General features: G+C 43.7%; 2 protein-coding genes across 3 annotated transcripts in view; both read right to left on the bottom strand.

Annotated features, from left to right (window-relative positions):
- helq (helicase, POLQ like) overlaps window positions 1-13,313 on the bottom strand; it is a 36,046-nt gene extending 22,733 nt beyond the window's left edge. The window contains exons 1-10 of one of the 2 annotated variants that reach the window (XM_080757153.1): window positions 13,107-13,313; window positions 12,908-12,991; window positions 11,911-12,153; window positions 9,224-9,537; window positions 8,173-8,357; window positions 6,795-6,851; window positions 4,787-5,062; window positions 2,977-3,155; window positions 1,056-1,256; window positions 556-628 (exon numbers count right to left, since the gene is read on the bottom strand). In XM_080757153.1, coding sequence (XP_080613279.1) covers window positions 556-628; window positions 1,056-1,256; window positions 2,977-3,155; window positions 4,787-5,062; window positions 6,795-6,851; window positions 8,173-8,357; window positions 9,224-9,537; window positions 11,911-12,138 — 1,513 coding nt within the window. In that variant the 5' untranslated portion in view covers window positions 12,139-12,153; window positions 12,908-12,991; window positions 13,107-13,313. Of the gene's footprint in view, window positions 1-555; window positions 629-1,055; window positions 1,257-2,976; window positions 3,156-4,786; window positions 5,063-6,794; window positions 6,852-8,172; window positions 8,358-9,223; window positions 9,538-11,910; window positions 12,154-12,907 lie in introns of both variants that reach the window. The other variant, XM_080757152.1, reaches the window with a different exon arrangement.
- Window positions 13,314-14,305: 992 nt separating this feature from the next.
- cwf19l1 (CWF19 like cell cycle control factor 1) lies at window positions 14,306-26,076 on the bottom strand. Its single transcript, XM_080757636.1, has 14 exons — window positions 25,935-26,076; window positions 24,901-24,985; window positions 23,545-23,629; window positions 22,926-23,027; window positions 22,334-22,551; window positions 21,178-21,293; window positions 20,766-20,850; window positions 18,914-19,072; window positions 18,401-18,608; window positions 17,719-17,798; window positions 17,050-17,259; window positions 16,236-16,352; window positions 15,944-16,041; window positions 14,306-15,272 (listed from the first exon to the last, which is right to left on the bottom strand). Exons 1-14 carry the CDS (start codon window positions 25,955-25,957, stop codon window positions 15,128-15,130), a joined length of 1,731 nt encoding a protein of 576 aa, XP_080613762.1. The 5' UTR covers window positions 25,958-26,076; the 3' UTR covers window positions 14,306-15,127.
- Between the last annotated feature and the right edge of the window lie 1,838 nt (window positions 26,077-27,914).

Below are 27,914 nucleotides of genomic sequence, written 5' to 3'. Positions count from 1 at the left end.
CGCTTTGGAGAAAACCTCTTAACATTGGACCCACAGACCTCTCTCCTTCTTATGCAAGTAATTGACAATAGTCTCAACACCAACTTTCATGAGGCTATTATTTATTATTATTATTAATTAATGCTTCATTTAAAAAAAAGATATGGTGTCCTTTATTTCCTTAAAAATATATATTTTTAATTTCCTGAAAAATGAACATTTTGCTGTCTGGAGGTTTCCTCCGATATTCATGTACGGTAGTCATCTCTACGATGGATGTGGAATCTGGTAAATATTATACGACCCATTTTGGACTGAGGACGATTCTACAAACACCTTCTAAGTACTGAAAAACATCAAATATTTGCATAGGAGCATCAAAAATGTACATTTTTTTTTAATACCGTCCTCATAAAAAATAAGTCCTTGGCAGTCATTGAGTTTTTTAATAGTGTCAGCTTCAACGTTGGATAGCCTTACTGGGGGCTTGGTGTGCGTGCGTGCGTGTGCGTGCATGCGTGTGTGTGTGTGCGTGTGTGCATGCGTGTGTGTGTGTGTGTGTGTGTGCATGCTCACCGGCGACGTGCATGACCTTAGCCAGGGTCATCTCGATGACGGCCCCTCGGCTGCCGTCGCCCAACATGTGAAGCTGAACCGACGAGAGAGAAAAACGTTCTAGTCCATCATCGTTATGCCTTTATGGACGGGGAACAGTTTTTCAAAAATAGCAGACCTACAAGCTCGTAGCGCGCGACCGAGTGGCGCGCTACGAGCTTGTAGATCTGCTATTTTTTCAAAAGCTAAAGCATAACATAATGCTTTAAAACACCAAAAGGGGTTCCCGCCCAAAATGGGTTAAGTCATTTAACTTCATCTTAACTACCCCAACATGTGAAGCTGAGCGAGCCAACACGGAGAGTTCTGAGTTATTATGTTTTTAGTGATCTGGTGTCACCTGGCTTTAAACATAGTAAGATCAAGGTTCATTTAACTCTGAGAGTGTACAAATGGAACCAAATGGTCCATTTGGTTCCATTTGTTCCATTTGTCATCAACTATTGGCTCTATGGACCTACCTCATCGACCACCACCAGCCCCACATCGTCCAGCCTTGAGGTCTCTATGAGGGAGTTGACCAGACTGTGTCCCTTCTCGATGGTGCAGACGTACAGACAGCTGGTCAGTCTGCGTCGGACGGGCGGGAAGCGTCCCTTACTGCCCGCGTACTCCTCCACCACGAAGTCCAGCTCCAGGCCCAACGTGGCCAGGCCGCGCACCTGGGGAGACACACGCAACACACAGTTAGAAGGGACACTCATAAATGTAACACTTGTGTGAAGGATACACACACACAGCCAGAGGAGACACTTCTAAATGTAACACGCTGGGTGAAAGACACACGGGCTGCGTCCGAAATCATTCCCTATGCCCCATATAGTGCACTACTTTGAGGTTCCGCCATTTTGTTATAGTGTCCGAATATGTAGTGAGCATTTTTGCACCCTAACGTAGTGGACTGAAGTATCCCACAATGCACCGGGAATTGTAGGGAGCATCCGATGGTCACTACAAAAACACAGTGAAGCAAATCTGCCCCATAATGCATTGTGCAAGCTCGCTCTTGAGCGCACATGCACGCGTTTGCGCACGTGCGCTGCTTCTGCATGCATGCGCTCATTGCGCTCCAACTCAGAAGAGGCAGAAGTTGAACCAGTGAAAGAAATAAACACAAATGTACTTTTTAAACTTTCGTTTTCCCCTCTTTTCTTCCCTGGCGGATCTCGAAGCTACAGATCTCGAGACAAATGATCTGTGCATTTATTTGAAATTGTTTTATTTTATTTATAATAAATCTACTCATTTGCAATAGTATTACTAATCTGATTCATTGTATCACCCAGGCCCAGCGCATGACGTTAGGAGAGGAATCAGTTGCTTGCTGTAGAATATATTTGTGAGATTCTTTATCACAAATGATAAATGCATTAAAACTTCATTGTGTAGGCAGTAATTTATTGGACTGCTGTTTCTGTTAACACCAAACGTCCGTATTGTGAGCAGAGCTTGTAGATCGGCTACTTTTGGTAATTCTTTACCAAAAGTACCCAAGTAAAAGTATACAAGCTCACAACACGGACGTCGCGCGTTGCTTATAGATCGGCTATTTTTGTTAGGCCTATCCCCCCCGCCCCAGGATTAGCGGGGGTTCATGTGGTTAATCAATCATGCTGCTGATATTTTCATATATTGTCAAGGTTGTGCACTGTTTTTTGATATTGCTGGATAATGGATATAGCCTAATATTAATTTATTGATAATAATCATAGGCCCATTGTTATTTTAAAATAACCTTTTTATCATAGATATATAGGCCTAAATGCCTGCAAACATATTTTCATTAACCTATTTTCTCTTTATTCATTCATGAATTTAAAAATAACTTTACAAACTGTCCTTGCAGGGAGGTGACAGCCTGCAGTCACTTATTCGATACAGTCTGTTCCTAGCGGAAATTCAGCAGCAGCGTTTTGATTGGTTTCTTGTAGTCAGTTGATTCTTCATATCCAAATGAGTGAAACGGCCGGGATGATTTGTTTATTTTTCAAACAGTTCTTAACTTCTTTATGAGGCGATCTGAAAAAACCTAATGGGGATTTCATGCAAATAAAAAGTACATGAACCCACGGAACTACAGCGCCCTCTACCGATATTGACGTCAGAGTCGGTGCTCCCCATACAGGGAGTACTGTCCCAAATCATCACTATAGAGTCCACTAGAGTCTGGATCCCCGTATGGGGGATAGGGAGTACGGAACAACCTTAGCAATTCGGACGCAGCCACACACACACACACACACACACACACACACACACACACACACACACAGTCAGAGGGGACACTCATAAATGTAACACTTGTGTGAAGGATACACACACAGCCAGAGGAGACACTTCTAAATGTAACACGCTGTGTGAAAGACACACACACATTAGTACCTTCTCTTGGACCAGAGACACGTAGGGGAGGATGAACAGACAGTCTTTCTTGCGACAGAGCAGTTCTCTCAGGATGAGGATTTCGGCCACCAGGGTCTTCCCTCCGCTGGTGGGGAGAGAGTAGATGAGGTTCCTACGATCTGTGACGCACTGCAGGCTGAGACACGTCTTCTGCCACTCTGCGCGCGCGCACACACACACACACACACACACACACACACACACACACACACACACACAGAGAGTAGATGAGGTTCCTACGATCTGTGACGCACTGCAGGCTGAGACACGCCTTCTTCCACTCTGGAAGCGCACACACGCACGCACGCACACATTGAAGACAAATATCCGCTTACGGTCATTTCAGACGGGCAGCGATTAACGTGCCTAGTAATTCATTTTCAACGGGAGAAGTGCGTTCAGTTTGTACGAGCGGAGAAGGAGAAGTCGAGGAGCGACAACGCCATCGTATATACGTGGGCGCGGTCCCGTGGAAATTGACGCGCTCGTGCTCATTTGGTGAACACGCCCGCCGACTGACCAGACCTGGATTGTGTGGTTCTTTTGTTGTTTTTTTTAAGCTACGCGTCCCTCATGAGCACTCCCACACGTGTGTCATGAGCAGAGCTGTGGCCACTCCCACACGTGTGTCATGAGGGACGCAACAGATTGACGGAGCGCAGCCGATCAGGATGGAAGACAGGCTAACGGCAAGCGCTCACAATAATAGTTAGTTTTATTTACCATACAAGTCGTGTATTCCCTTTAAGACAGAACACCAGCTCCTTCACCCTGGTCTAATAATAATAATATTAGTTATCATATAGATCGTCTATCCCTTTAACCGTTTCAGTTCATAGGACGCACCTGAACGTCATAAGGATTGGAACCGAGAGGTGCCTTCGACGTGTGTGGCCGTCCTAGCGCACCCTCAAAGATATGGGGCGAGATAAGAATATTCAGAATTTTTCCTTTTTTTTTTTTGGCATTTCGCTTTTCGCTTGCCGTATGCTAACGCTCTGTGCAATTAGTAGCTTGTCATTGACTCCCATGTTAGCGCGGCGGAAAGAATGACTCGTATCTAGTATCTCCTAATCCAGGGCGCTCTCCGTGGTGATGAAAGGATCGATATGCTGGCGCTTCATTTCTGCTCCTCATCCGTCTCTCCCGCAAAATATGAACGCTTTTTGGAGCGTATATGAATAAATTAAGATGATCGGGGATTGTGAGGTCACTTTGTAAAGTCAACTTTTTTAAGAAAGTGTTTCCGGTTCGTGGCTTTCAGAGTAAAAGCTATCAGACAACTCTGGCACCCCGGAGCTTCTATTTTGATGCACTTCCGGCACTGATTGTGTTTTAAGAGAGAACAACAGCTCCTTCACCCTGGTCTAATAATAATAATAATAATAGTTACCATATAGATCGTCTATCCCTTTAAGAGAGAACAACAGCTCCTTCACCCTGGTCTAATAATAATAATAATAATAATAATAATAGTTACCATATAGATCGTCTATCCCTTTAAGAGAGAACAACAGCTCCTTCACCCTGGTCTAATAATAATAATAATAATAGTTACCATATAGATCGTCTATCCCTTTAAGAGAGAACAACAGCTCCTTCACCCTGGTCTAATAATAATAATAATAATAGTTACCATATAGATCGTCTAACCCTTTAAGAGAGAACAACAGCTCCTTCACCCTGGTCTAATAATAATAATAATAGTTACCATATAGATCGTCTATCCCTTTAAGAGAGAACAACAGCTCCTTCACCCTGGTCTAATAATAATAATAATAATAGTTACCATATAGATCGTCTATCCCTTTAAGAGAGAACAACAGCTCCTTCACCCTGGAGGGCAGACCGTAGAACGGGCCGCGGTCGGGCGCGTCATCCTCCACGGCCCGCAGGGCCACGCCCATCTCCTCGCTAAGCACCGCCTCCTTGAGGGCGGAGCTCCGTGACGGGTGGGAGGGGCCAGCCGCGGTGGCGTTGCCGAGCAGGGTTCTCTTCAGCAGGTCGGTCATGCTGCGCCGGGCCTGCGGGGGGCGCCGACGCTCAGAGCGCCTCCTAGGAAGGTCTGGGGCAGAACGGGGTTTCAACGGTTAACGGGAGTTTTGATTTCGTCGACTAAAACTGTGAGGAAAAAATGTTCGTCGACTACCTTTTTACTCCGAGAAAAACTGGGTAAAAACTAAGCTATGATGACTAAAACTATGACTAAATATATAGTTTTACTTCTTCAACAGTAACTGAATACGGTATATATATATATACCAACTCAGTGGCCTTGTGGTTAGAGTGTCCGCCCTGAGACTGGGAGGTCGGGGTTCGATCCCCGGCCGGGTCATACCAAAGACTGTAATAAAATGGGACCCAGTGCCTCCCTGCTTGACACTCAGCATCAAGGGTTGGATTGGGGGTAAGTCCCTGCGACATACTAGCGTCATGTCCAGTGGGTGTACTTGTACATCAAGCTGCCTCATGGCTACAGAAACAGGGCTCCTGCCCTATGGGCCTCATGGCTCGGCAAGGCTACTTATATATATATATATATATATATATATATATATATACCGTAAATCCTCAAATAAACTCCCTCTTTCTATTAATTACCGAGCCCCTATTAATCACCGGGAATGGCGTTGAATTAAGTAATAAATTCCGGCCTCCTTTTATGAGGCGGGTTTTTTGTGTTGTTTTTTTTTTCAAGTGCCGTATCTGTTACTTTCGCTGCTCTGGCTGGCTGTGCCTGTCACGTTAGCGTCCACTGTCCAGATGCCGTGGCCGCGCTGCTCGGCTCGCACACAATACAACAACAAAGTTAACTTCGGGAGAGAGCCCCCGTGCACATGCAGATCTGCCCTTCATGCAACGTCGATGAGCGCATGGGGGGTTTTGCAGCCTGGCGCACTGGCGCAGCTCCATGCGCGTTGTGGACAGTGGATCTCTCATTTTATGGAACGAACGTACCACCGGTATGCTGTTAGCTTGTTGCTAACGGGACCCTGTTAGCAACAAGTCTCTCTCTCTCCCTCTCCCTCTCTCTCTCTCTCTCTCTCTCAGACGTTCTCTCTAACACGTCTCTCTCTCTCTCTCTCTCTCTCTCTCTCTCTCTCCCTCCCTCCCGTTGAAGCACTGCAGTGTTGCACTGTTCTGATTTGATATATATATATATATATGAAATAGTCTATCATACATTTTATTTTTATGTTATTATTTGCATCTGAACTTGTCAGTAGCCTAACTGTAGGCCTTTACCACAGTACTGTGGTAGTCTATCTCAGTTGAAGTTATATACCGGTATATTTGTGAATGTGACCAGATTTGACTGAGGGACTGCCATTGTATTTTAATTTTTTTCATGTCATATGAAAGCAGGGAATCGTATAGCTTCAAATGACAATGACATTGGTTATTCAAGTTAAATTGATGTGTTGTTGGTTTCAATAGGCTACATGAGCCCAATACATTTTACTGTGTTCTAACTGACCCAAAATGAAAATTTGAAATAAATTCCTCCTTCTTATAGCTGCCCCCTTTCAATAAAAGCCCGGTATCGGGATCGGTTGAGACAAATAATAGCCCGGGTTCCTAAAAGAGGATTTACGGTATATATATATAGTTTTTAAATGGTATCTTTGGTTGAGTTTTTATTACACACTAGGCCTACTTTACTCTGACCTTTTGGAATCCTGCACCTGACACAAGAACTCAAAAGTATGAAAAAAAAACCTAAACTAGCAAACCTGCTCTAAAAACGAACAAAAACTAAAATATGATAATGAAAAATCCAAAACCAGTCTTCTCACCGTGGTCTGAAGACGTCTCCACCTCAGGCTGGCGACACGGGGTGGAGGTGTTATCTCCTGAAGTAACGAGATGCAACAATTAGTCCAATTAACCCATTTTGGACTTGAGGTCGATTTAAAAAAAAGGCTTCAAAATCCTAACATTTTTCTGAAAAACCCAGGTTTCTGTGTCAGTGGTGCTCAACCTTTTTCATGTCAAGGACCCCCAGAAGTATCTCTATTGGGCCACAGACCCCCATCTCAAAATATGTAGTTCCAGGGACTGTCCAGAAGCCAATATTTTAGTTAAAAACGTTCGCTCTGAAGTATATTCAAAGACTTGCACCACATTTTCACGACTTTTCAAAAATAGCAGACCTACAAGCTCGTAGATATGAGCTTGTAGATCTGCTATTTTTCAATAGCTAAATCATAACATAATGTTTAAAACACCAAAAGGGGTTCCCGCCCCAAAATGAGTTAACAGATTTAATGATAGGATGCAACATTTAGTCCAATTAACAGGTTTAATCAAAGGATGAAGAAAGGACGAATCAAAAGAAAACATTGATAATGGGTTTTAATTAGGATTGTCCCCATTCCGATTCCATCGTTTGATTTTGACTTTTTGAGTATCTGCCGATACAGATTTTTCCCGAACCGATATTTATATTTTTATAGAACACCATATCTCACAATAGTCCAATATCCAAAATCACAGACAATATATTATCCAGTCTAATATCATATGATGTGAGATCCGATTCAGCATCGATCTACAAGCTCACAACGCATTGCATCGATCTACAAGCTCACAACGCGTTGCATTGCAACTATAGATTACGACTACTATAAGCTATTTTTGCTACCTTTGTGCGATTGTAAGACAAAGAATTTTATGGCAAAGTCTAAAATAGGGCTTACCATGAGTGGTGAATCAGATTAATCTTTTGACATTTCTTAGCATTTCTTGGTTTTTTTCCTAATAAAGATGGTTATATTTGTTGCTTCCTCTTGTGCGTGTTAAGTATTTGGGTACTCAGAAAAGCGCAATAAGTTTGAGATATTATTATAATTTTTATACAATATGTAAGAACTTAACCCATTTTGGACTGAGGTCGATTAAAAAAACCAGTTTGAGCATCGGTGGTGCTCAAACTGAGCATCGGTGGTGCTCAAACTGCTCAGAATTATCTGTATTTGGGCACCGACCTACGAAATATTTGAGTTAAAAATGTTCACTGTGAAAGAATATTCAAAGATTTGCACACGAGTTCACGATTATTTCAAAAATAGCCAAAGTGTAACATAATGCTTAAAACACCAAAAAGGGGTTCCCGTCCAGAATGGGTTTAAACCAATAAGAAAACAGTCGTTACGGTATCGTATCGTACAGTACCTGCATTTCGGACCACCTCCTCGTGGAAGTCCCTCTGATTGGCCGGCAACGCCACCTCTCTGAACGAGTCCCTCTGATTGGCCAGCACATCGACCTCCTCTCTGAACGAGTCCCTCTGATTGGCCGGCACATCGACCTCCTCTCTGAACGAGTCCCTCTGATTGGCCAGCACCGCGACCTCCTCTCTGAACAATTTACAATTTAGGCATTTAGCAGACGCTCTTAATCTTAGACTTACATTAAGCAAGAACAAAAGCATGGGAATACATCACATAAAAGCATTTATCATGAAACATGCGTAAGCTAAGAAAGTAACAGTGGAATATCTATATAATGAAACTATACATATATACTACTATGCTATACATATGTACTATGGCGTGCTATGACTATATACAATGTAATTATAGTGCTGTCTACATAACATGCTATAAGTCCGTATCAAATGCTATCTAAGTCTACAGAAATGCTATCTAAGGGGTAGGGTAAGTGCTATGGGCCATGATGGAGTCTGAAATGGTGGGTTTTCAGACTACGGCGGAAGATTGGGAGTGATGCTGCAGTTCTGACTGCAATGGGAAGTGCATTCCACAGTTTTGGAGCCAGAAGGGAGAAGAGTTTGGGACGTGTGGAGCGGTGTCCCGCCGTTTTTAGTGAGGGTACTTCCAGCTTCCCTGCGTTGGCTGATCTGAGTGCGCGGGAGGGTTTGTAGGGTTCAATCATACTTGCAAGATATGGGGGAGCCATACCTTTGGTTGCTTTGAATGCCAGCATCAGAGTTTTGTATTCTGTGCGGGCAGCGACCGGGAGCCAGTGGAGGGAGCGGAGCAGGGGGGAGACATGTGAGAATTTTGGCTGGTTAAAGACCAAGCGAGCTGCGGCATTTTGGATCAGCTGGAGAGGCTTAAGTGCACATGCTGGTAGGCCAGTAAGGAGGGAGTTACAATAGTCGAGTTTTGACAAGACTGTTAGATTAGGAGGGTTAGGAGCTGGGCTGATTCCTGGGTGAGGAACGGTCTAATTCGTCGTATGTTATAGAGTGTGAACCTACAGGATCGAGTGACAGCTGAACGAGTCCCCTAAACCGGCCAGGAGGGACTCCGAAAGCTCCTCGTCGAAACCCGGGGTGGGGCTGGGGGGGTCCGTGGTCCGCAGCGCCGTGAAGACAGGGGGAGGGTCCAGAACAGAGGGGTGGTCCGGGACCGGGACCACCGTGGTTCCGTCAGGGTGGGCCCGTCTGGCGTTCTGCTCCGCGCGGTCCAGCTTGGCGAGGAGAGAGCGATCCCCCAGGATGCTGTCATCATCTTCATCTTCATCATCATCTTTATTATAGTTCCCGAAGAGGTCCTCGCTGTCACTGCAATACTGACCACACACACACACACACACACACACAACAATCGATTGTAAAAACTCTTTAGATTTGTCGACTAATCGAGGAGTGTGTTTATTACGATTTTATTCCGCAAAACAATCGGAAACCGATTACTCATCATCGACTAAATCAATAAATCCTTGAATTCTCTGACACTCCCTCCCCTGTCAATAATAGAAAAAGAGCTTATCAGAAACCCCTTTAATAGGGGCATCATTTCTGATTTATACTCTATGTTAGTAGAATTCTCTCCTGAATCCTCTGAATCCAAATATAATGCATGGAATGCTGATCTACAAGAGGAATTGACATTGTAAGAGTGGAGCTCAGCCTGTATGGATGCTCAATCCCAGACCGGTAACACTCGGTTAAAACTATTGCAATATAATTGGCTGATGAGGGTCTATATCACTCCAGAGAAACTAAATAAATTTAGTGCAGATATTCTAGATACTTGTATCAGATGTGGTGGGGACAAAGGTACACTTTTCCATTGTCTGTGGGCATGTCCAAGAGTGAAAGAATTCTGGGAAGAAGTGAGGAGGGAGATTCAGAAGATATTGTCGATAGATATTGAGCTTGACCCAAAACTGTTTCTATTGGGTCTCTGCCCACCTGGCCATAAGATTCAGAGTAGCGAACAAAGATTTCTGGATTTATGTTTACTACAAGCCAAAAGGGCTATAGCCTTATCGTGGAAAAAGATAGGCAAACCCAGTATTGCTCAGTGGTTTAGGGAGTTGTCATTGTGTCTTCCCCTGGAAAGAATCACGTATGCTTAAGTTTAAAGAATAAACAGAAGATATTTGATAGGATATGGGGAAAGTTTATTCAGTATATTACGGTTAATGACTTGTCTTATTTAATGGGGGAAATTGTTTGATCTTGTTCTCTGCAGCTGTTTGTTTTTGGTCTTGTTTGTTGTTTGACTCTGTTATTGTTGCCATTCGAGTGCCATTATTATTATTATTATGTACGTACTGTATGTTGTTGTTTTGTTTTGTTTGTTTTTCATTTTGGGTAATTGTATTGTTTTGTTTGTTGTATTGTCAAAAAAAAAAAAATGCAATAAATATATTGTTAAAAAAAAAATCAATAAATCCTATATAAGCCCGCCCTATATACTAATATAAAAATATAAAAAATACTAATCTACAAGATCACATGCATTGTGAGCTTGGCTATTTTTCACTGTCAATCATTTATTACATTAAAGGTCGTGTTCCAGTTCCAATGTTGTCTGCTCAGTTTGTCCTGTACGAGTTTTATCTCCAAATTGGATCAAATTGGTGAAAATGGTCATCATTCAAATGGGTCTGAGAGGCTAAACGTCATCAAACGGTGGTCCGTGGCTCAGATGGGTCTGAGAGACTAAGGTCGCATTCTCACCAGAGAGCTTTGCTGCGATTAAAACGAATCCTGCTGCGCATTTTCAGAAAGTGCGCTTCGTTTGGCAGGTGTGAAGGCTCTTTCGAATCCTAATGCGCAGCAAAGAACCGCATTTTACTCTGAGCAAAAATGGGGGTTTCGCTTCGCTTTCAATCGCGCTTGACTATGATTCGGTGCAGGTGTGACTGCAATCCGCAGCAAATAAAGGAAATGAAGCAAACAATGTGGCGGGTGAGGAGCTGAACACAGTTGGAGACGGAGAAGGCATATTTTACGCAGCGCAAAGATGTCCCGTTATCGTGGATAGACGTGGTCGAATGAGGAGACTGAAGCCCTGATCGAAATGAGGACGAGTACATTAATCAATTGCTTAAGAAAACACAAACACTGCAGTGTAATAGTATTATAGCCTACAGAATATTCTGTCTGTCTGTGCGTGCCGTAAACATGGAGTGCTGTCACTGTGTGGGGACTAGTGGGGAGTAGGAACTTTCATCTCGATAAACTTGTAAACATTTTGCGCTGCTGTCTGTTATATCAGTGCGCTCAGCGCTGTGCCTCCATGCCCAAAAGAACAGTGCGTGGCTGCGTGCGTATAGTGAGAGAGCGAGAGAGGGGGGGGGGGGGCAGTCCCAGACGGCACGACACATATGCACGTTATGAGTATAATTTTATCACCATAGATTTATCATTTCACTGTGTAGGCTAGTTTATTATGAATGGAACACATTGATAAAGGTCCCCCCTGCTGCGTTTCCAATTGCTGCGGATCATGACAGTGTGAAGGCAAACCGTAGCCAATTAAATATGCAAGAAATACGCATTCGAGTCTACCGAAGTATTAGGTGAGAATGCGACCTAAATGTCATCAAATGGTGGTCAATGGCTCAGATGCAGAATAAACAAATAATGGACCTTAATGTGAAAAAGACTAAAAACCACTGAACTGAAACAAAGCAGAACCTCCAACCTACCTCAGTGGATGTTGTGGCGTGTGCCCCCTTCACTGGGGGTCCCTGGGCCTTCCCCGTCTCCCCGGGGGGTCCCTGGGGGTCCGGGCCCTTCCCCGTCTCCCGGAGGGGTCCCTGGGGGCCCGGGCCCCTCTTCCTGGCCGGGGTGAGGTGGCTCCTCAGAGCGTCTCTCGACCGCTTCTTGGAAGACGCTCGTTTGACGTTGATTTCCTGCTTCTCCGTGTTGATCATCGTCCAATCAAATATCTGATCAATTAACCAATCAGAGATCAGACATGTTCATCTAATCAATTAACCAATCATCAATCAGACATGTTCATTTAACCATGTTCAATTAACCAATCAGACATGTTTACATTAAGCACACAGAGTGCCCATGTCACTCGCTCATCCCCTGGTTCCAAGCGGTTTGCGGTACGTTTTTCTCTATGGAGAATAACATGGGGTCATCTTAAAATCAAATTATTTTACAATCACAGTTCTTATATGAGGCGATCTAAAATCCCCCAATGGGGATTAAATACATATTTAAAACGTACACAAACCTGTGGACTTAGCGCCCTCTATAGCGATACTGAGGTCAAACATTGGTGCTCTATGCTGCCTGCCTGCTACAGAGCCTGTCTCACCACTGTCTGTCTGCCTGCTACAGAGCCTGTCTCACCACTGTCTGTCTGTCTGCTACAGAGCCTGTCTCACCACTGTTTGTCTGTCTGCCTGCTACAGAGCCTGTCTCACTCACTGCTGGCTAGCCATAACTGCATGTGCTATGCTAAAAACAAACATATCCATTAAACTGTTATAATACTAATAATAGCTCAACGTCATCAGTCTGTTTAGATTCACAACAACAACAACAAAGACTCTAAATAGTCAAACAACGTTAGATAAACATACAGGATGACTCTGAACAAAACAAAACAAACAGATAATTAACTGTAAACAATGTTTACTTTATATCCTGCTCTAAAGAGTCACAACAAACAGATGAAGAGTTTACCTCATAATTAGTTCCATATTAGTTCCACAACGCGTTATAGTTCCATTCTAGTTCCACGTCTAGTTCCATTCTAGTTCCACACGTAGCCCCTCTCGGAACCCTCCGAAAGCTTTTATGATTGGACCTAGCTTATAAAAGTGTCAGAAACTTTACTACATTTGGGTTCTAGCTGCTTGTGGGGCTATATAGTTCCACACGTCGCTCTGAAGAGTCCAAAACAAACAGTTCAACTATACCGTCAACAGTTCCGTAAAGAATGAGTTCCATGAAGGAAGAAGCGTCTGAAGTAATTTAGTTCCAAACGCAGAGGATGAACACAGTGTTTAAATCTTCCTTTAGTTCCAAAACAAACAGATAAACAATAATTTATTTTAGTTCCACTTCCAAACACGTTGTTCAAAATCAATCCAAGCCAAGATCCAAGCCCGGAAGCGTTGTGATCCTGCAGCACTCTGATTGGTCACTCACTCAGCGCTACGTAAGGTACGTAACGCCACTATGCCGTGAATGATCCTCTGGCCGTGATGATTATGTTAATTTAGTTTATAGTTAGTAAGTAAATGAATGAATGAATAAACAAACAAACAAATTATTTAATAATAACCACAAACAGTAACTTATAGATCTGTTTGTTTTTGTTTTTAATCATTTTTTATAAAAAGGTGTTGTGTTTTAGGTTTTCAATTCAACCAATTCAAAGTTAAACTCAAGCAGTTTCACACCCCCTAGTGGTATGACAATGATATTGTACTTATGATCCTATTTCTATATTCTACTGTTAGAGACCGATGAGAGGTTCTGATACTTGATGACTATATTTAATGTACGTGATGTATTACCATGTGTTGTTCTTGCTTACTGTACCCTTAGATATAACTATGTATAGCATTTTATACACTTATAGCATGTTACGTAGAGTCAGCACTAATTGCATTTTATGTAGTCATAGCACTTCATAGTATATAGTATAGTTTATATGTATAGTTTCATTATATAGATATTCCACTGTTACGTTCTTAGCTTACACATGTTTCATGATAACTATATTTATGTATGTGATGTATTGCCATGCTTTTTGTTCTTGCTTAATGTAAGTCGCTCTGGATTAAGAGCGTCTGATAAATGACTACATTATATAAATTGTACTTACCTACTGTACTACAATAAGGTCTTCGTTGTGTAAAATGTCCCATTCCACGTGCTACTGGCTTCATTGTGAATATTAGTGCATTAATATACAGCTGGTAAAAGTGGGGCTAATTTTCATGACTTTATATGACACATAAGTGTATCAATCAAAGAAAATAAATATGTCAAATGTCAAAAAGAAAATAAATCATAATCATTGTCACTTTTGCTTGTTTTCCAGCCTAAGAAGAATTTAGTAAACAACATCTATGACGTCACAAAAGTATAAAATAAGGATTTATTAATCAGTCGTTCACCTACAACACCAAGAACAGTATCCAGGAATCCACAAGGCCATAAAAAAACACAGAAGATCTTCTTGAAATAAACATGTAACTGCGATCAGACGGCAGAAAATACTCCTTGAATGATTGTAGATTAGAACACACGCACGCACGCACACACGCACCTGTCTTCAACCATTAAACAAAAACAATCCAAATTACATCAATAGGCTACCAGAGTTACTATACAGGGGGGAGCCAAAACCTTTGAGCAATAGTAGGGGCGCTCTTATCATCGTAAAATCGTCAGTCTCTCAGCTAAGGGGATCCCTGCTTGGTCAGTGTCTCAGCTAAGGGGGTCCCTGCTTCGTCAGTCTCTCAGCTAAGGGGGTCCCTGCTTGGTCAGTCTCTCAGGTAAGGTGGTCCCTGCTTCGTCAGTCTCTCAGCTAAGGGGGTCCCTGTTTCGTCAGCATCAGTGACCCTCCCTGGGTTTATAGAAATGCTTCCATCTGTCCCTGGGTTTAAAAAGAAAAAAAACATTTTAATAAGCGCTTGTGACTGAATAAGAAACACACGTTATTTTCTTTCATGATGACATTTTTCCTGAATAATAACAGTTGGGTTTGGACGTGCGATGCGAGGGTCTCTGGCCGACCTCCACGTTTTGCGTATCCGATCAAAGACCCGATAAACAGGGCAGGCCTTCAGTTGGAGGCCGATAGAAGTGACGTTAGAACAACACATGCGTCTGTAAACAAAGAAATAAAAGGCAGTATTGTGGGTGTGTGTTGTGAAGGTCGTGGTCGTCTCAGTCTTCCAGGGCGAAGTCAAACGGTTGGAACTGCTCTCTGAGTCGTTTGCTAAACTCCTCCTCTTCCTCTCGGCTCTGCTTGCATTCCTTCCAGTCGGCGCGCGTCGGCATGTTGAGAACCTCCTCGCTGGCCAGCACCTCCCTGAACGCACACACACGCGCGCACACGCACGCACGCACGCACACGCGCACGCACGCAGCGCATACAAGCACGCACTCACACACACACACACACACACACACACACACACACACACACCGTCAAGCTTGTGTCACCTTGATTCGGGCCATAATAACCATAAAAGGAGTTCCCGTAAATTAGTTGAATCTGTTGTTCCAATAAAAGTATTATATCATATCATATTAAATCCGTTACCTTCCGAAGGACGGGAACGCATCTGTGTTAAGCATTATGTTATACTGTAACTGTACTGTAACATCTGTGTTAAGCATTATGTTATACTGTAACATCTGTGTTAACCCATTCTGAACGGGAACCCCATTTTGGTGTTAGCATCATGTTATGCTTTAGCTATTGAAAAATAGCAGATCTACAAGCTCATAGCGCGCCACCGAGTGGCGCGCTACGAGCTTGTAGGTCTGCTATTTTTGAAAAATCGAAGAGCGACTGACATTTTTTAAAATCTGATCTCAGGTCAGAATGGGTTGATCAGACCAGTGTGTGTCGAGTGGAAACCTCGTATGAATCTGATCTCAGGTCAGAATGGGTTAAGCATTATGTTATACTGTAACTGCTGAAAAATAGCAGATCTACAAAAGAGAATCTGGTCCTAAATGGGTTTAACCCTTTACCTTCCAAACTGCAGAGGGAAGTGTTTGTGGATGCGATGGTAGAGCTTCTCTCCTGAGTCCAACTCCACGTAGAAGTATGGTGTCCCTGGAGGGGCAATCTACACACACACGCACGCACGCACAGACACACACATGCACACACGCACAAACACACACACACACACACACACACACAGTCACACACACACACACGCACAGTCAGCCACGGAGCAAGAATGTGCCGCAGCTACAATGAGTACACCTGCTTCAGGTCGCTGTGTGTGTGTGTGTGTGTGTGTGTGTGTGTGTGCACCTGTTTCAGGTCACTGTGTTCAGGGATCTCCATCATCTCCATGTTCTGCTGCTGAGACTGGACCATGAAGGCCTCCTTTAGGTCCTCAGTTACCACCTTCTCAGGGACTGGAACCACCTGCAGGTGGTGCTCATAGAGTTAACCAAATGGACCCTTACAGATGATGTAATGCTTCTTATGTTTTCATTTTCATTCTTCTGCATTTGCTCACTGTAGCCCTGTATGACGGAAGCATTTATGTTTGACTCATGATCAGAGCTTCCGTTGCTCCAGACTGTACGACGGAAGCATTTATATTTGACCCGTGATCAGAGCTTCCGTCGCTCCAGACTGTACGACGGAAGCATTTATATTTTACTCGTGATCAGAGCTTCCGTTGCTCCAGACTGTACGACGGAAGCATTTATATTTTACTCGTGATCAGAGCTTCCGTTGCTCCAGACTGTACGACGGAAGCATTTATATTTTACTCGTGATCAGAGCTTCCGTTGCTCCAGACTGTATGACGGAAGCATTTATATTTGACTCGTGATCAGAGCTTCCGTTGCTCCAGACTGTACGACGGAAGCATTTATATTTGACTCGTGATCAGAGCTTCCGTCGCTCCAGACTGTATGACGGAAGCATTTATATTTTACTCGTGATCAGAGCTTCCGTTGCTCCAGACTGTATGACGGAAGCATTTATATTTTACTCGTGATCAGAGCTTCCGTTGCTCCAGACTGTACGACGGAAGCATTTATATTTGACTCGTGATCAGAGCTTCCGTTGCTCCACCAAGAAGGGGTTCCTGTCCTGAATGGGTGTAGTTTACCTGCATCTGCATGTGCTGACTGCGGTAGTTCCTCTCGAAGGCGACGCAGCGCTGCGCGTTGGCGCGGTAGAACGCGCGCAGAGCGCTCTGGTAGCGTCGCATCTCGCCCAGCGCCTCGGCGCTCAGATCCACGGCCGACTGGCAGTGCGTGATGGGCAGGATGAGCACGTGCTGCGGGGTGAGGCCGCCTTTAGCCAGCGCCACGTAGCACTGGACACACACACGCACACCGCACACGCACACATACACGTACACGCACACAATGTACAATGTATAGTCATTTATCAGACGCTCTTAATCCAGAGTGATTTACAGTAAACAATAACAACACATGGTAATACATCACATAGTCATCTACTGTAGGATCATCAGGAAGCTGAGAACCTAACATTCTTTAGGAAAACATTTGGTTTAACTTTACTCTCCTAAGAGTTAAATTATTGTTAAACATCTGCATTACTTCGTTTACCAGAAGTCGACACGATTAGAGAATGTAGAAGAATTTATATTTTGATCAACGTTTGCCTGTTATCTCTCCTAATGGTACCAACATCAATACAGCATGGAATTGTGGACAAAATATTATCCAACGACAACAAAATACTCTTTAGTTTGGGGTCTGAGAGGCTAATTGTCATCAACATTTGCGTGTGTGCGTGCGTAACCCACGTGCGTTCCTATGCTGATGACCAGGTGCTTCTCCACCTGAGGACTGGCCAGACAGAACCAGCATGGACCAGTAGGGACCGCTAGAGAGACAGAGAAAGAGAGAGAGACACAGACATATTTTACTCATGATCAGAGCTTCCGCTGCTCCAGACTATACGACGGAAGCATTTATATTTTACTCATGATCAGAGCTTCCGTTGCTCCAGACTGTATGACTGAAGCATTTATATTTTACTCATGATCAGAGCTTCCGTTGCTCCAGACTGTATGACGGAAGCATTTATATTTTACTCATGATCAGAGCTTCCGTTGCTCCAGACTGTATGACGGAAGCATTTATATTTTACTCATGATCAGAGCTTCCGTTGCTCCAGACTGTATGACGGAAGCATTTATATTTTACTCATGATCAGAGCTTCCGTTGCTCCAGACTGTATGACGGAAGCATTTATATTTTACTCGTGATCAGAGCTTCCATTGCTCCAGACCGTATGACGGAAGCATTTATATTTTACTCATGATCAGAGCTTCCGTTGCTCCAGACCGTATGACGGAAGCATTTATATTTTACTCATGATCAGAGCTTCCGTCGCTCCAGACTGTATGACGGAAGCATCTGGACATTGCGAGAGGTGACAGTCTGGCAACGAGAGGCTAGTATGAATCATGCAGGTGAACTCACGAGGTCTGCGAGGCTGCCTCTGTTGTCTGTCTCCGTCGGGCGGTCCCTGGGACCGTCCGTCTCCGTCGGACGGTCCCTGGGGGCGTCGGTCTCCCCCGTCCCACTGCCGCTCGTCTCCGTCCGAGGGTCTCTTGCGGCCACGCCCCCCGGGACCCCCCCGGCCCCGGTTCTTGCCCCCCCCCAGGTCAAAGAAGAACTGGGAGGCTGGCTGAGGGGCAGACAGAGGTCAATGTTAGCTCTGGGTGCTAAAGGTGCGTTCAGACATGGATGGTTAGAGTGGCGCCATTACATACAAAGTCAACGCAAAGACGAGAATTGCGACCTCGTGCGGCACAAACGGGACCAAGCTAACGATGCTAACAGCAGTCGGTGTACCTCCTCCTCCGCAGTCAGGTCGAAGGGTAAATGATGCTATGGTAACGATGCTAACAGAAGTCAGTATAACGTCCTCCTCCTCCTACAGGTCAGAGGTTAACGACGCTAGGCTAACGATGCCAACAGCAGTCGGTGTACCTCCTCCTCCGCAGACAGGTCGAAGGCGTCTTTGCGTTGCTGCTCCGCCTTGTCCTTCCCGGGGCGTCGGTACGGGTTCTCTGTGACGTCCGTCGGCTGTTTGACCAGTTCCGACGCTTCCATGGTCTTCATCGGGACGATGTTGAACGCATACAGGAACTGTTCATAACACATTAGGATAAATTATAATACATTATATGATAGAATACATTACTATGGATCCTTATTCTGTTCATTTTCCAAAATGAACACTAACATTTAATTAAAAAGTAATTGAGAAAACGTGGACACCTCACGTATTAGGGGGGAAGTTGTACATACAATACACAATATTAGGGGTGTCAAAAAAAATCGATTCAAATTAGAACGATTCCCGTTATGAACGATTCAAAATCGATTCATAATTCATACGTTTTCACTACATGGTGTCTGTGATATGAAATGTAAGTTCACCCTAATCACAGTAAACATCATGTCTTCAGTCATTTTCAAGTCACTTCAGTTGGCTGGAGTAGATTGTTGATGTATTGAATCGAGAATCATTTTGAATAGAGAATCGCTTTGAGAATGCTTTGAGAATGCTTTTGAATTTGAATCGAATCGTGACCCCAAGAATCGGAATCGAATCGAATCGAATCGAATCGAATCGAATCGAATCGTGGGACACCCAAAGATTCACAGCCCTATGCAATATACAATGGGTTTGTGTAGGAAGGGGGTGCCACACTACGAGCTTGTAGATCTGCTATTTTTCAATAGATAAAAGTATAACACCAATTAAAAACACCAAGAGGGACTTTCCAATATAACATGGTAAAATATGTGACTCTACTGGCTCGCAGACTGATACTGTTGAATTGGAAACAAGCACAGGTTCCAACTCACACTTCACTTATGGGAGATGTTATGCACTACTTACAATTGGAAAAGATTAAGTTTGAATTGAGAGGGAGTGATGATAGATTCTACCAGACATGGCAACCCTTCATTGAATATTCCAATAGGTGCACGCTAACCCCTCCTACACAATAGATGGCACAATAGAAAATTGGAAAGAAAGAAAAGGAACTGAAAGAAAAGGAACTGAGTGTTTTTTCTTTATTTAATTTTTTCTTATTTAAAAAAGAATGTCTGTAACTTACTTAATTTACAACAACATGTTGGAAGTTTGAGAGCAAGAGTGTCTGTCCTGTTGTCTGTTTTGTTTGTCTGTTCACACTTGTCATTGATTAACTGTTTTTAGTTTTTTCATGTTTATGTTTATGTTTGTCTTTTTTATTATACTGTATGTGGAACATTTACATTGCCTGTTATTCATTTTTATTTAACTGAATTACTTATTATCATTGTCTAATATTCTGAAATTGACATACAAAAAATGTCTAATAAAAACAGTATTAAAAAAAAAAAAACACCAAGAGGGGTTCCCGCCCAGAATGGGTTAAAGTGAATTAAACCCAATAATATAACAGAGGTGTGTGTGTTGAGATTCACACACATCTTTAAGCTCAATAATGAGTCTCTTACTCCTAATATGTGCAACAATGTCTCAAAGACAGGCCGTGTGCTGCGTTTCACAATTCTATCAATGAATTGGCTGTGTTTTACAATTCCATCAATTGTAAAATGCAGCCGTTCCAATGATAGAATTGTAGCAACAATAAAGACATGTTTGTGACATCAAAGACATCTAAGACAAAGACATTTTTGTGCCAACACAGTATACACACACACACACACACACACACACACACACACACACACACACACACACACACACACACACACACACACACACACACACACACACACACACACACACACACACACACACACACACACACACACACACCTTTTTCTTGTCAGGGTTGTTGACGGCTGCCAGGGCGATGAATCGGCTCACGTGCTGCGCGTTCTCCTGAAGGACCATGTGGTTTCTGACGGGGGAAATGCACGCACACACACACAACGCACGCACGCACAGACACGCACGCACGCAAGCACGCACGCACGCACATCAATCAATGTGATTGAGCCCCGGCATAGACCCTCCAGAGCCCCGGCATAGACCCTCCAGAGCCCCGGCATAGACCCTCCAGAGCCCCGGCATAGACCCTCCAGAGCCCCGGCATAGACCCTCCAGAGCCCCCGGCATAGACCCATCTTGTAAACAATTTCAAAATAAGAGCTCAACTGGGAAAAATGCTAGCGTGAATTAGACCCTAATTTGTCAATAAATGCTAGCGGGCTAAGTTGAAATGTACCTGTATGGTAGCCTCTCGTAGTGAGCGCCCTCTAGTGCAGCGAAGTGGTAGCGCGGCTTCAGTTTGTCCGCAAGGTTGGCCATGGAGCCGGTTCCACAGAACCTGGTGTTCACCTCCTGGAAGAGAAGAGACGTCCCTTTAATCCATTTAGATTCTACAAATGTCTCCTGACAGATTTCTGAAAAACCTGTTTCTATATCAGTGGTGCTCAATATTTCATGTCAAGCACTGCGCAAAAATCATGGAATACGGATGTGTATATTACAGGAAACTCCCGTAAACTCCCGAATTGTACCATCACACCTGTATATTACCGTATATTAACTGTATATGCTGCTAAACACGAGGTTTACGGGAAAGATACAGTGCCCAGAATTATCTGTATTTGGCTGCCGACCCCCATCTGAAAATATGTTGTTCCAGGGACCCCCCTAACCTGACGCTGCCAGATGGGGGCGGTATTGGGTAACCATGTTCCCCAACACAGCTTCCATCTGGGATCTCTCAGGGAGTTCAGTTAACACCAATCCGTTCCGTACCGAACCAATCAGCGTGAGCTAAGGGCGGGATATGTGCGAAACCGGATGTGAAGCTATATAGACACGTCAATATGATTGGTTGTGTTTGCACGCCCACACGGTGATAGACAGACGGTCCCATCCAATCATCTACCAAGAATCTTGAAAAAAAGGAACAGCACCGTCATCGAATTTGCTTCCGCGATCCCAGATCCCAATAAGCTGTGAAACAAATTTGTGTAGCAAGCTTCTTGGATCTGGCAGCGTCAGGTTAGGACCCCCCCACTAGAAGCAAAGATTTGAGTTAAAATATTTCACTCTGAAAGAATATATATTCAAAGATTTGCGGTTTTGCGCCACATTTTCATGATTCTTCAACAGCTAAAGTATAACATAATGCTTAATTAAAACACCAAAAGGGGTTAGGGTTTTTTTTTTTAGGGCCGCTGGGAGCTGTAGTTCTACCTACCGTAGGGGGGGTGTTCCTGTAGTTCTACCTACCGTAGGGGGGGGGGGTGTTCCTGTAGTTCTACCTACCGTAGGGGGGGGTGTTCCTGTAGTTCTACCTACCGTAGGGGGGGGGGTGTTCCTGTAGTTCTACCTACCGTAGGGGGGGGTGTTCCTGTAGTTCTACCTACCGTAGGGGGGGTGTTCCCGTAGTTCCAGACCCCTCGCGGCCACTGGGAGCTCAGCAGGATGTCCACTCCTCTGAACTTGGAGGAGGTGAGCGGAGCCACCAGAGCGCTGAGGTCTTTGGGGGAGAAGCAGTGGGAGGGGGCCGGCTCCGCCTGGGCCTCCCGCCCGCTGACGTAGGCTATCTGGAGGCCCGAGGCCCCGGAGAACAGGCCCCGCCTCCCTGGGGCCACAGAGAGACACACACACACACACACACACACACACACACAGAGACACACACACACACACACACACACACACACACACAGAGAGACACACACACACACATCTATTTACATAGATTGTACATTACATTTACTCATTCACACACCGATGGCGTGCAAGGCACCAACCTGCACATCAGGAGCAATTAGGGGTTCCTAATTGCTCCTAATTGCTCAAGGACACTTCCACAGGGATCGAACCGGGAACCTCACGGTTCCCATCCGGCCACTCTACCGCTGATCCACTGCCGCCCGCCTCGTACCACACTATATAACGTTCTCACCCAGATAACTGATGTTGTCAGCCAGGCCTGGTGGTGGCGCTACTCACCCAGATAAGTGATGTTGTCAGCCAGCTCACAGCCGTCGGCACTGGGGAAATATTTCACCGTCGCCTGGCTGGCTGCTCCCAGGATGTAGGTGTGGATGGGGGCTGGAAGACATTATTATTATTATTAGATCGAGATAGGCTGAGCTAACGCTAGAGCTTTCTGGCCTAGATGGGAGGGTCGCAGCTCAGATTTGCGCACCATGGATGGGTTGTAGTCCAGGAAGCAAGTGAGCCCAGTGTCCATGACATCATGGAGCCCACGGACACTTTGAAATACTAAAATATCTAAAAACATATTCTTTTAGCCACGTAAAAACCCCAGGAAAGTGTTTGTGTCTCCCAAACTGCATTAAAATAAGATCTGGCTGCAAAAGGGGTGAAGTGTCCCTTTAAGGGTAGCATTAAATAATAGGCTTCAATTAACGGTTAAGCTCTCAACAGTTAAATTATTGTTAAACTGTAATCTGCAAAGGTTTAATAATACTAGCCCAATTCAAAGCTTGTGCCACATTTTAACAATTTTTCAAAAATCTCTACAAGCTATGAGCTTGTAGATCTGCTGTTTTACAATAGATAAAGTTTAAAATAATGGTTAAAACACCAAAAGGGGTTAAGATACCTTTCTTGGCTCCAGATTGGTACTCCTTCCATTCTGCTTCGGCCTCTGGAGTCGTTCCAAAGAACTCTCCAACACACAGCAGTAACTGGAACATTAATAATTACATAATTATGATATTAAAGAATTAACTGTAACATTAGTAAAAGTACATTATTGTGGCGAAAATAATTGTGATTAACGAGATTACATCATGAATCATCAACATATATTTAAAACTGTCAATTTGGGACGTTTTAACCGATTCATTTCGATTCACTGATTACAGAAAGAACTAGAACTGCACTCTGTCGAGTGCCTACTTGCTTGTTGCACACTAGTGCACTAGCGCACTAGTAGGCCATAAATGGCCTACTAGTGCGTAAGCAGAGCGTGCAAGTACTGTCGACCGCTACAGACTGTCAAATCTCAGCTTCTCGACGTTTGAAATGTTGAATTATTAGGTTTAGCTATTTTCTACCTACCTACTTTATGCATGTAAAAAAGTAGTATTATGAAGTATGGTACAAGTTTCTATCTATAAAAGAAATACAGTTTTATCGATTTAGAATTATTTTGGATCCCTTTTTAGTTTCTCAAAGAAAAAAGAAAAAGGTTTATAAACTGAAATAAAATATGTTATCACGTATACGTATACAGTATAATTATTAAATTATTTATTTTAAAGTGTCAATTGCTTTAAATTTACTTAATCTTGGACTATAGTGATATTAATACTAAATGCCTCTGTGTATATGTATACGTAATTTGGTGCCTTGCATGGTTTCCTCCGCCATCGGTGTATGAATGTGTGTGTGAATGGGTGAATGTAATGCACAATCTATGTAAAGGTGTGTGTGTGTGTGTGTGTGTGTGTGTGTGTGTGTATGGGTGAATGTAATGCACAATCTATGTAAAGGTGTGTGAGTGTGTGTGTGTGTGTGTGTGTGTGTGTGAATGGGTGAATGTAATGTAGTCTATGTAAAGGTGTGTGAAATTGTGAATGTGTGTGTGAATGGGTGAATGTAATGCACAGTCTATGTAAAGGTGTGTGAATGTGTGTGAATGGGTGAATGTAATGCACAGTCTATGTAAAGGTGTGTGAATGTGTGAATGTAATGCACAGTCTATGTAAAGGTGTGTGAATGTGTGTGAATGGGTGAATGTAATGCACAGTCTATGTAAAGGTGTGTGAAATTGTGAATGTGTGTGAATGGGGTGAATGTAATGCACAATCTATGTAAAGGCCGATTTGCTCAGACACATATGACGTAAATTCTCCTTTCGTGTATGTAGGAGGCCCTCAGAAAGCGCTATATAAAAGCACTATTTAGTATTTTTAAAAGTAACGATTCGTTACAGAGTCTGAACGATTCTTACGTCAAACTGTCCGCTCTTCTTCTGAATGCCTCGTACTCTGTTGAACAGCGCGCCCACTCGGCCTTCTACGTCACCACAGGCCAAGCTGGAGGGAGGGGCAGAGACACACATCAAACACACCACACGCCAAGCTGGGCACACTTCACCAGGGGTCCTTGAGGGGGTTCCAGGTGGTCCCCAGCTAAATTATAGTTTGGAATCAAATGGACCCTCATGGGTCTGTAACTCTGAGAGTGCATAACACATGGAACCAAATGGACCCTTACGCGTCTGTGACTCTGAGAGTGTAAGGGCCGATTCATACTCCTATTTTAGAGCCGAATAAAAGTCGGTTCGGCTCTGTAGAGCCTACAATGTGACGTCATTTGAGGTTCGGGGGGGGGGCGGGTACCGACCTAAAGTCGTCTCTTCGGTGCTACTGAAAATTTCTGACGAGCCGAAATCATTTCGGCACTACAGCGGAGTATGAATCGGCCCTAAAACATGGAACCAAATAGACCCGTAAGGGTCTGTAACTCTGAGTGTACAAATGGAACAAAATGGAACCTAGCGGGTCCATTTGTACACTCTCAGAGTTAAATTAACATTGATTTTACAATATAAATTGGGGGTCCCAGAGATAGAAATGCCATTAATGTATGTCAAACTGGGGGTCCTTGAAATTAAACGGGTTGAGAATCACTGCTAGAGCCGTAAAGATCTTCTCTTATGGGGGTCCCTGGCATATCTCTTCAAATGGGGGTCCCTGGGATAATTAGTGTCAATTTGGGGGTCCTTGACATGAAACAGTTTTCAGTAAAGATCACATTTAAGTGTTTCAAAACACACATTAACCTACGGACACACACACACACACACACACACACACACACACACACACACTCACTTCTCCATGAAGTGGAGAGATAATGGACCAAAAGTTACGTTTCCAAACTTCTGAGTGTATTTATGTTAGTTATTTAGACTCTCGTATAGATAGTATATTTTTAATCGATTCTGACATTTATTTATTTAATCTGAATGTTCACACTTACACTCTGAGTGGCTTCTCTCCCATGGTGACGAAAATAAATGATAAAATACTGTAAAGGATCTTATTTATAAACAATCGTATTGATAAGTATTTCTATTTTATAACTCTTTGTAAACAATAATTCTTCCCACTGCATGGAGGGGGAGCGGTGCGTCGGTGATAAACGGTCGACTGGAAACCGGAACCGGCGGAACTGAGTATTGATGTCACGGTAATATAGTGTTAGCATAAAACGGTGTTTAGTATATGTATTATTATTATTGTATTAATACATGTATTATTATTAATAGTGTTATTATTATTGTGTCTCGTGCTTTCTCTTTGCGTGATATTGTAATAACAGGGGGAAAGAAATCAAGTCGAGTTTAAGTTTCTACACGGCTGGGTTTAGAGGGTGGACGGGCTGGGGTTGCCAGGTTTCTGTTTAACAAGCGCACCAAAGAGCAGAATTTATCTAAAAGATGAGATGAGCTTGACTGAAAATAATAGGTTTGATCCAGGAGTTTTAGTGATGTGTAGTATGAGGTATTTACCTTTCTTCCTTCCTTCCTTTCTTTCTTTCTTTCTTTCTTTCTTTCTTTCTTTCTTCTTTTGATGAATTGAACAGCTTGAAATGTATACTGTAATTCTCCAATATGTTAATAAATAGTATAGGCTACAGTCAATCAATCAATCCTTTCTTTCTTTCTTTCTTTCCAGCATGGTATATGATGTAGGCTACTGCATCCATCCATCCATCCATCCATCCATCCATCTTCAACCACTTATCCGTTGTCGGGTCGCGGGGGCAACAGCTCCACCAGAGAGCTCCAAACTTCCCTCTCCAGAGCAACATTAGTGACTTCCTCCTGGGGGATTCCGAGACATTCCAAGGCCAGTGAGTCGATGTGTTTCCTCCAACTGCACCTTGGTCTGCCCCGGGGTCTCCTCCCAGTGGGACGTGCATCGAGGACCTCCCTAGGGAGACGCCCGAGAGGCATCCTAACCAGATGCCCCGAACCACCTCAGCTGGCTCCTTTCCAGGCGAAGGAGCAGCGGTTCTACTCCGAGTCTCTCTCGTGTGACTGAACTTCTCATGTTCATCCTGTTCCTTATTAATATATTATACCAGGGGAATTCAATGTTTTTTCAAGGACCCAATGAAGCAGAGAGAGATGAAGCAGGGACCCCCAATAGCGGAGAGATGAAGCAGGACCCCCAATAGCTGAGAGAGATGAAGCAGGGACCCCCAATAGCTTCTAAGCTTCTATATTGCAGATCCAACCTTTTCATAGATTTTCAGAGATAGCTTGACAAATGGTAAATGGTGCATTTATATAGCACCTTTATCCAAGGTGCTTTACAGAGATTGTGCATATACATTCACCCATTCACAGTTTTACACATTCATGCACCGATGGCAGCGGAAACCATGCAAGGCACCAACTAGCACACCGGGAGCAATTAGGGGTTCAGTGTCTTGCTCAAGGACACTTCGACAGTAACTCTGGGGGAGCAGGTTTGAACTGGCAACCTTAGGGTTGCCCATCCAGGCACTCTGAGCCACTGCTGCCCCACTGACATTAATGCCTACTGTGACTGTTACTGTCTGTGACTCAATGGTGCCACCACCTGGCGGAGTCAGGTTACCTTGTTCTAATCGGTATAATTCAGTCAGATAATCACAAATAGATTTAACCAATATGTTATTTATTATAGAATGAGAATACGTAAGCTGTGCATAGGCCTATATACAATACTGTAACTTGACGTTCGGCTCTGCTACATTTTTCTCCCTCTTCAGTAGAATTATTCAACCGTCATAAACATGAAGAGCAGGGATGTACCACTCTGAAATGATTCAGAATAAATGTATAGGCCTATTCTTAAAACTGCATCTCTCCCTCGCTCGCGTGCGTGCGCACGCACGCACCACCAATGTTCACCCGTGCCTATTTGCCTATAGGCCTGCTGTGGTGTAAAGTAACAACAAAGTAGACCT

Source organism: Protomyctophum bolini (genome assembly GCF_963924005.1).
Source record: "Protomyctophum bolini genome assembly, chromosome: 23".
Classification (NCBI taxonomy): domain Eukaryota; kingdom Metazoa; phylum Chordata; class Actinopteri; order Myctophiformes; family Myctophidae; genus Protomyctophum; species Protomyctophum bolini.
Note: the sequence above shows the minus strand (reverse complement) of the source record. Positions and strands in the feature narration are given on the sequence as shown.

Excerpts from the sequence above, each read along its gene's own strand:
- cwf19l1 (XM_080757636.1), bottom strand. The coding sequence starts at position 25,957 with ATGGGAGAGAAGCCACTCAGAGT. Across the intron at positions 17,260-17,718 it reads TCATCAGCATAGGAACGCAC|TGCTACGTGGCGCTGGCTAA; the intron begins GTGGGTTACGCA and ends GTGTGTGTCCAG. Across the intron at positions 15,273-15,943 it reads TTCCCTCTGCAGTTTGGAAG|GGAGGTGCTGGCCAGCGAGG; the intron begins GTAAAGGGTTAA and ends GTGTGCGTTCAG.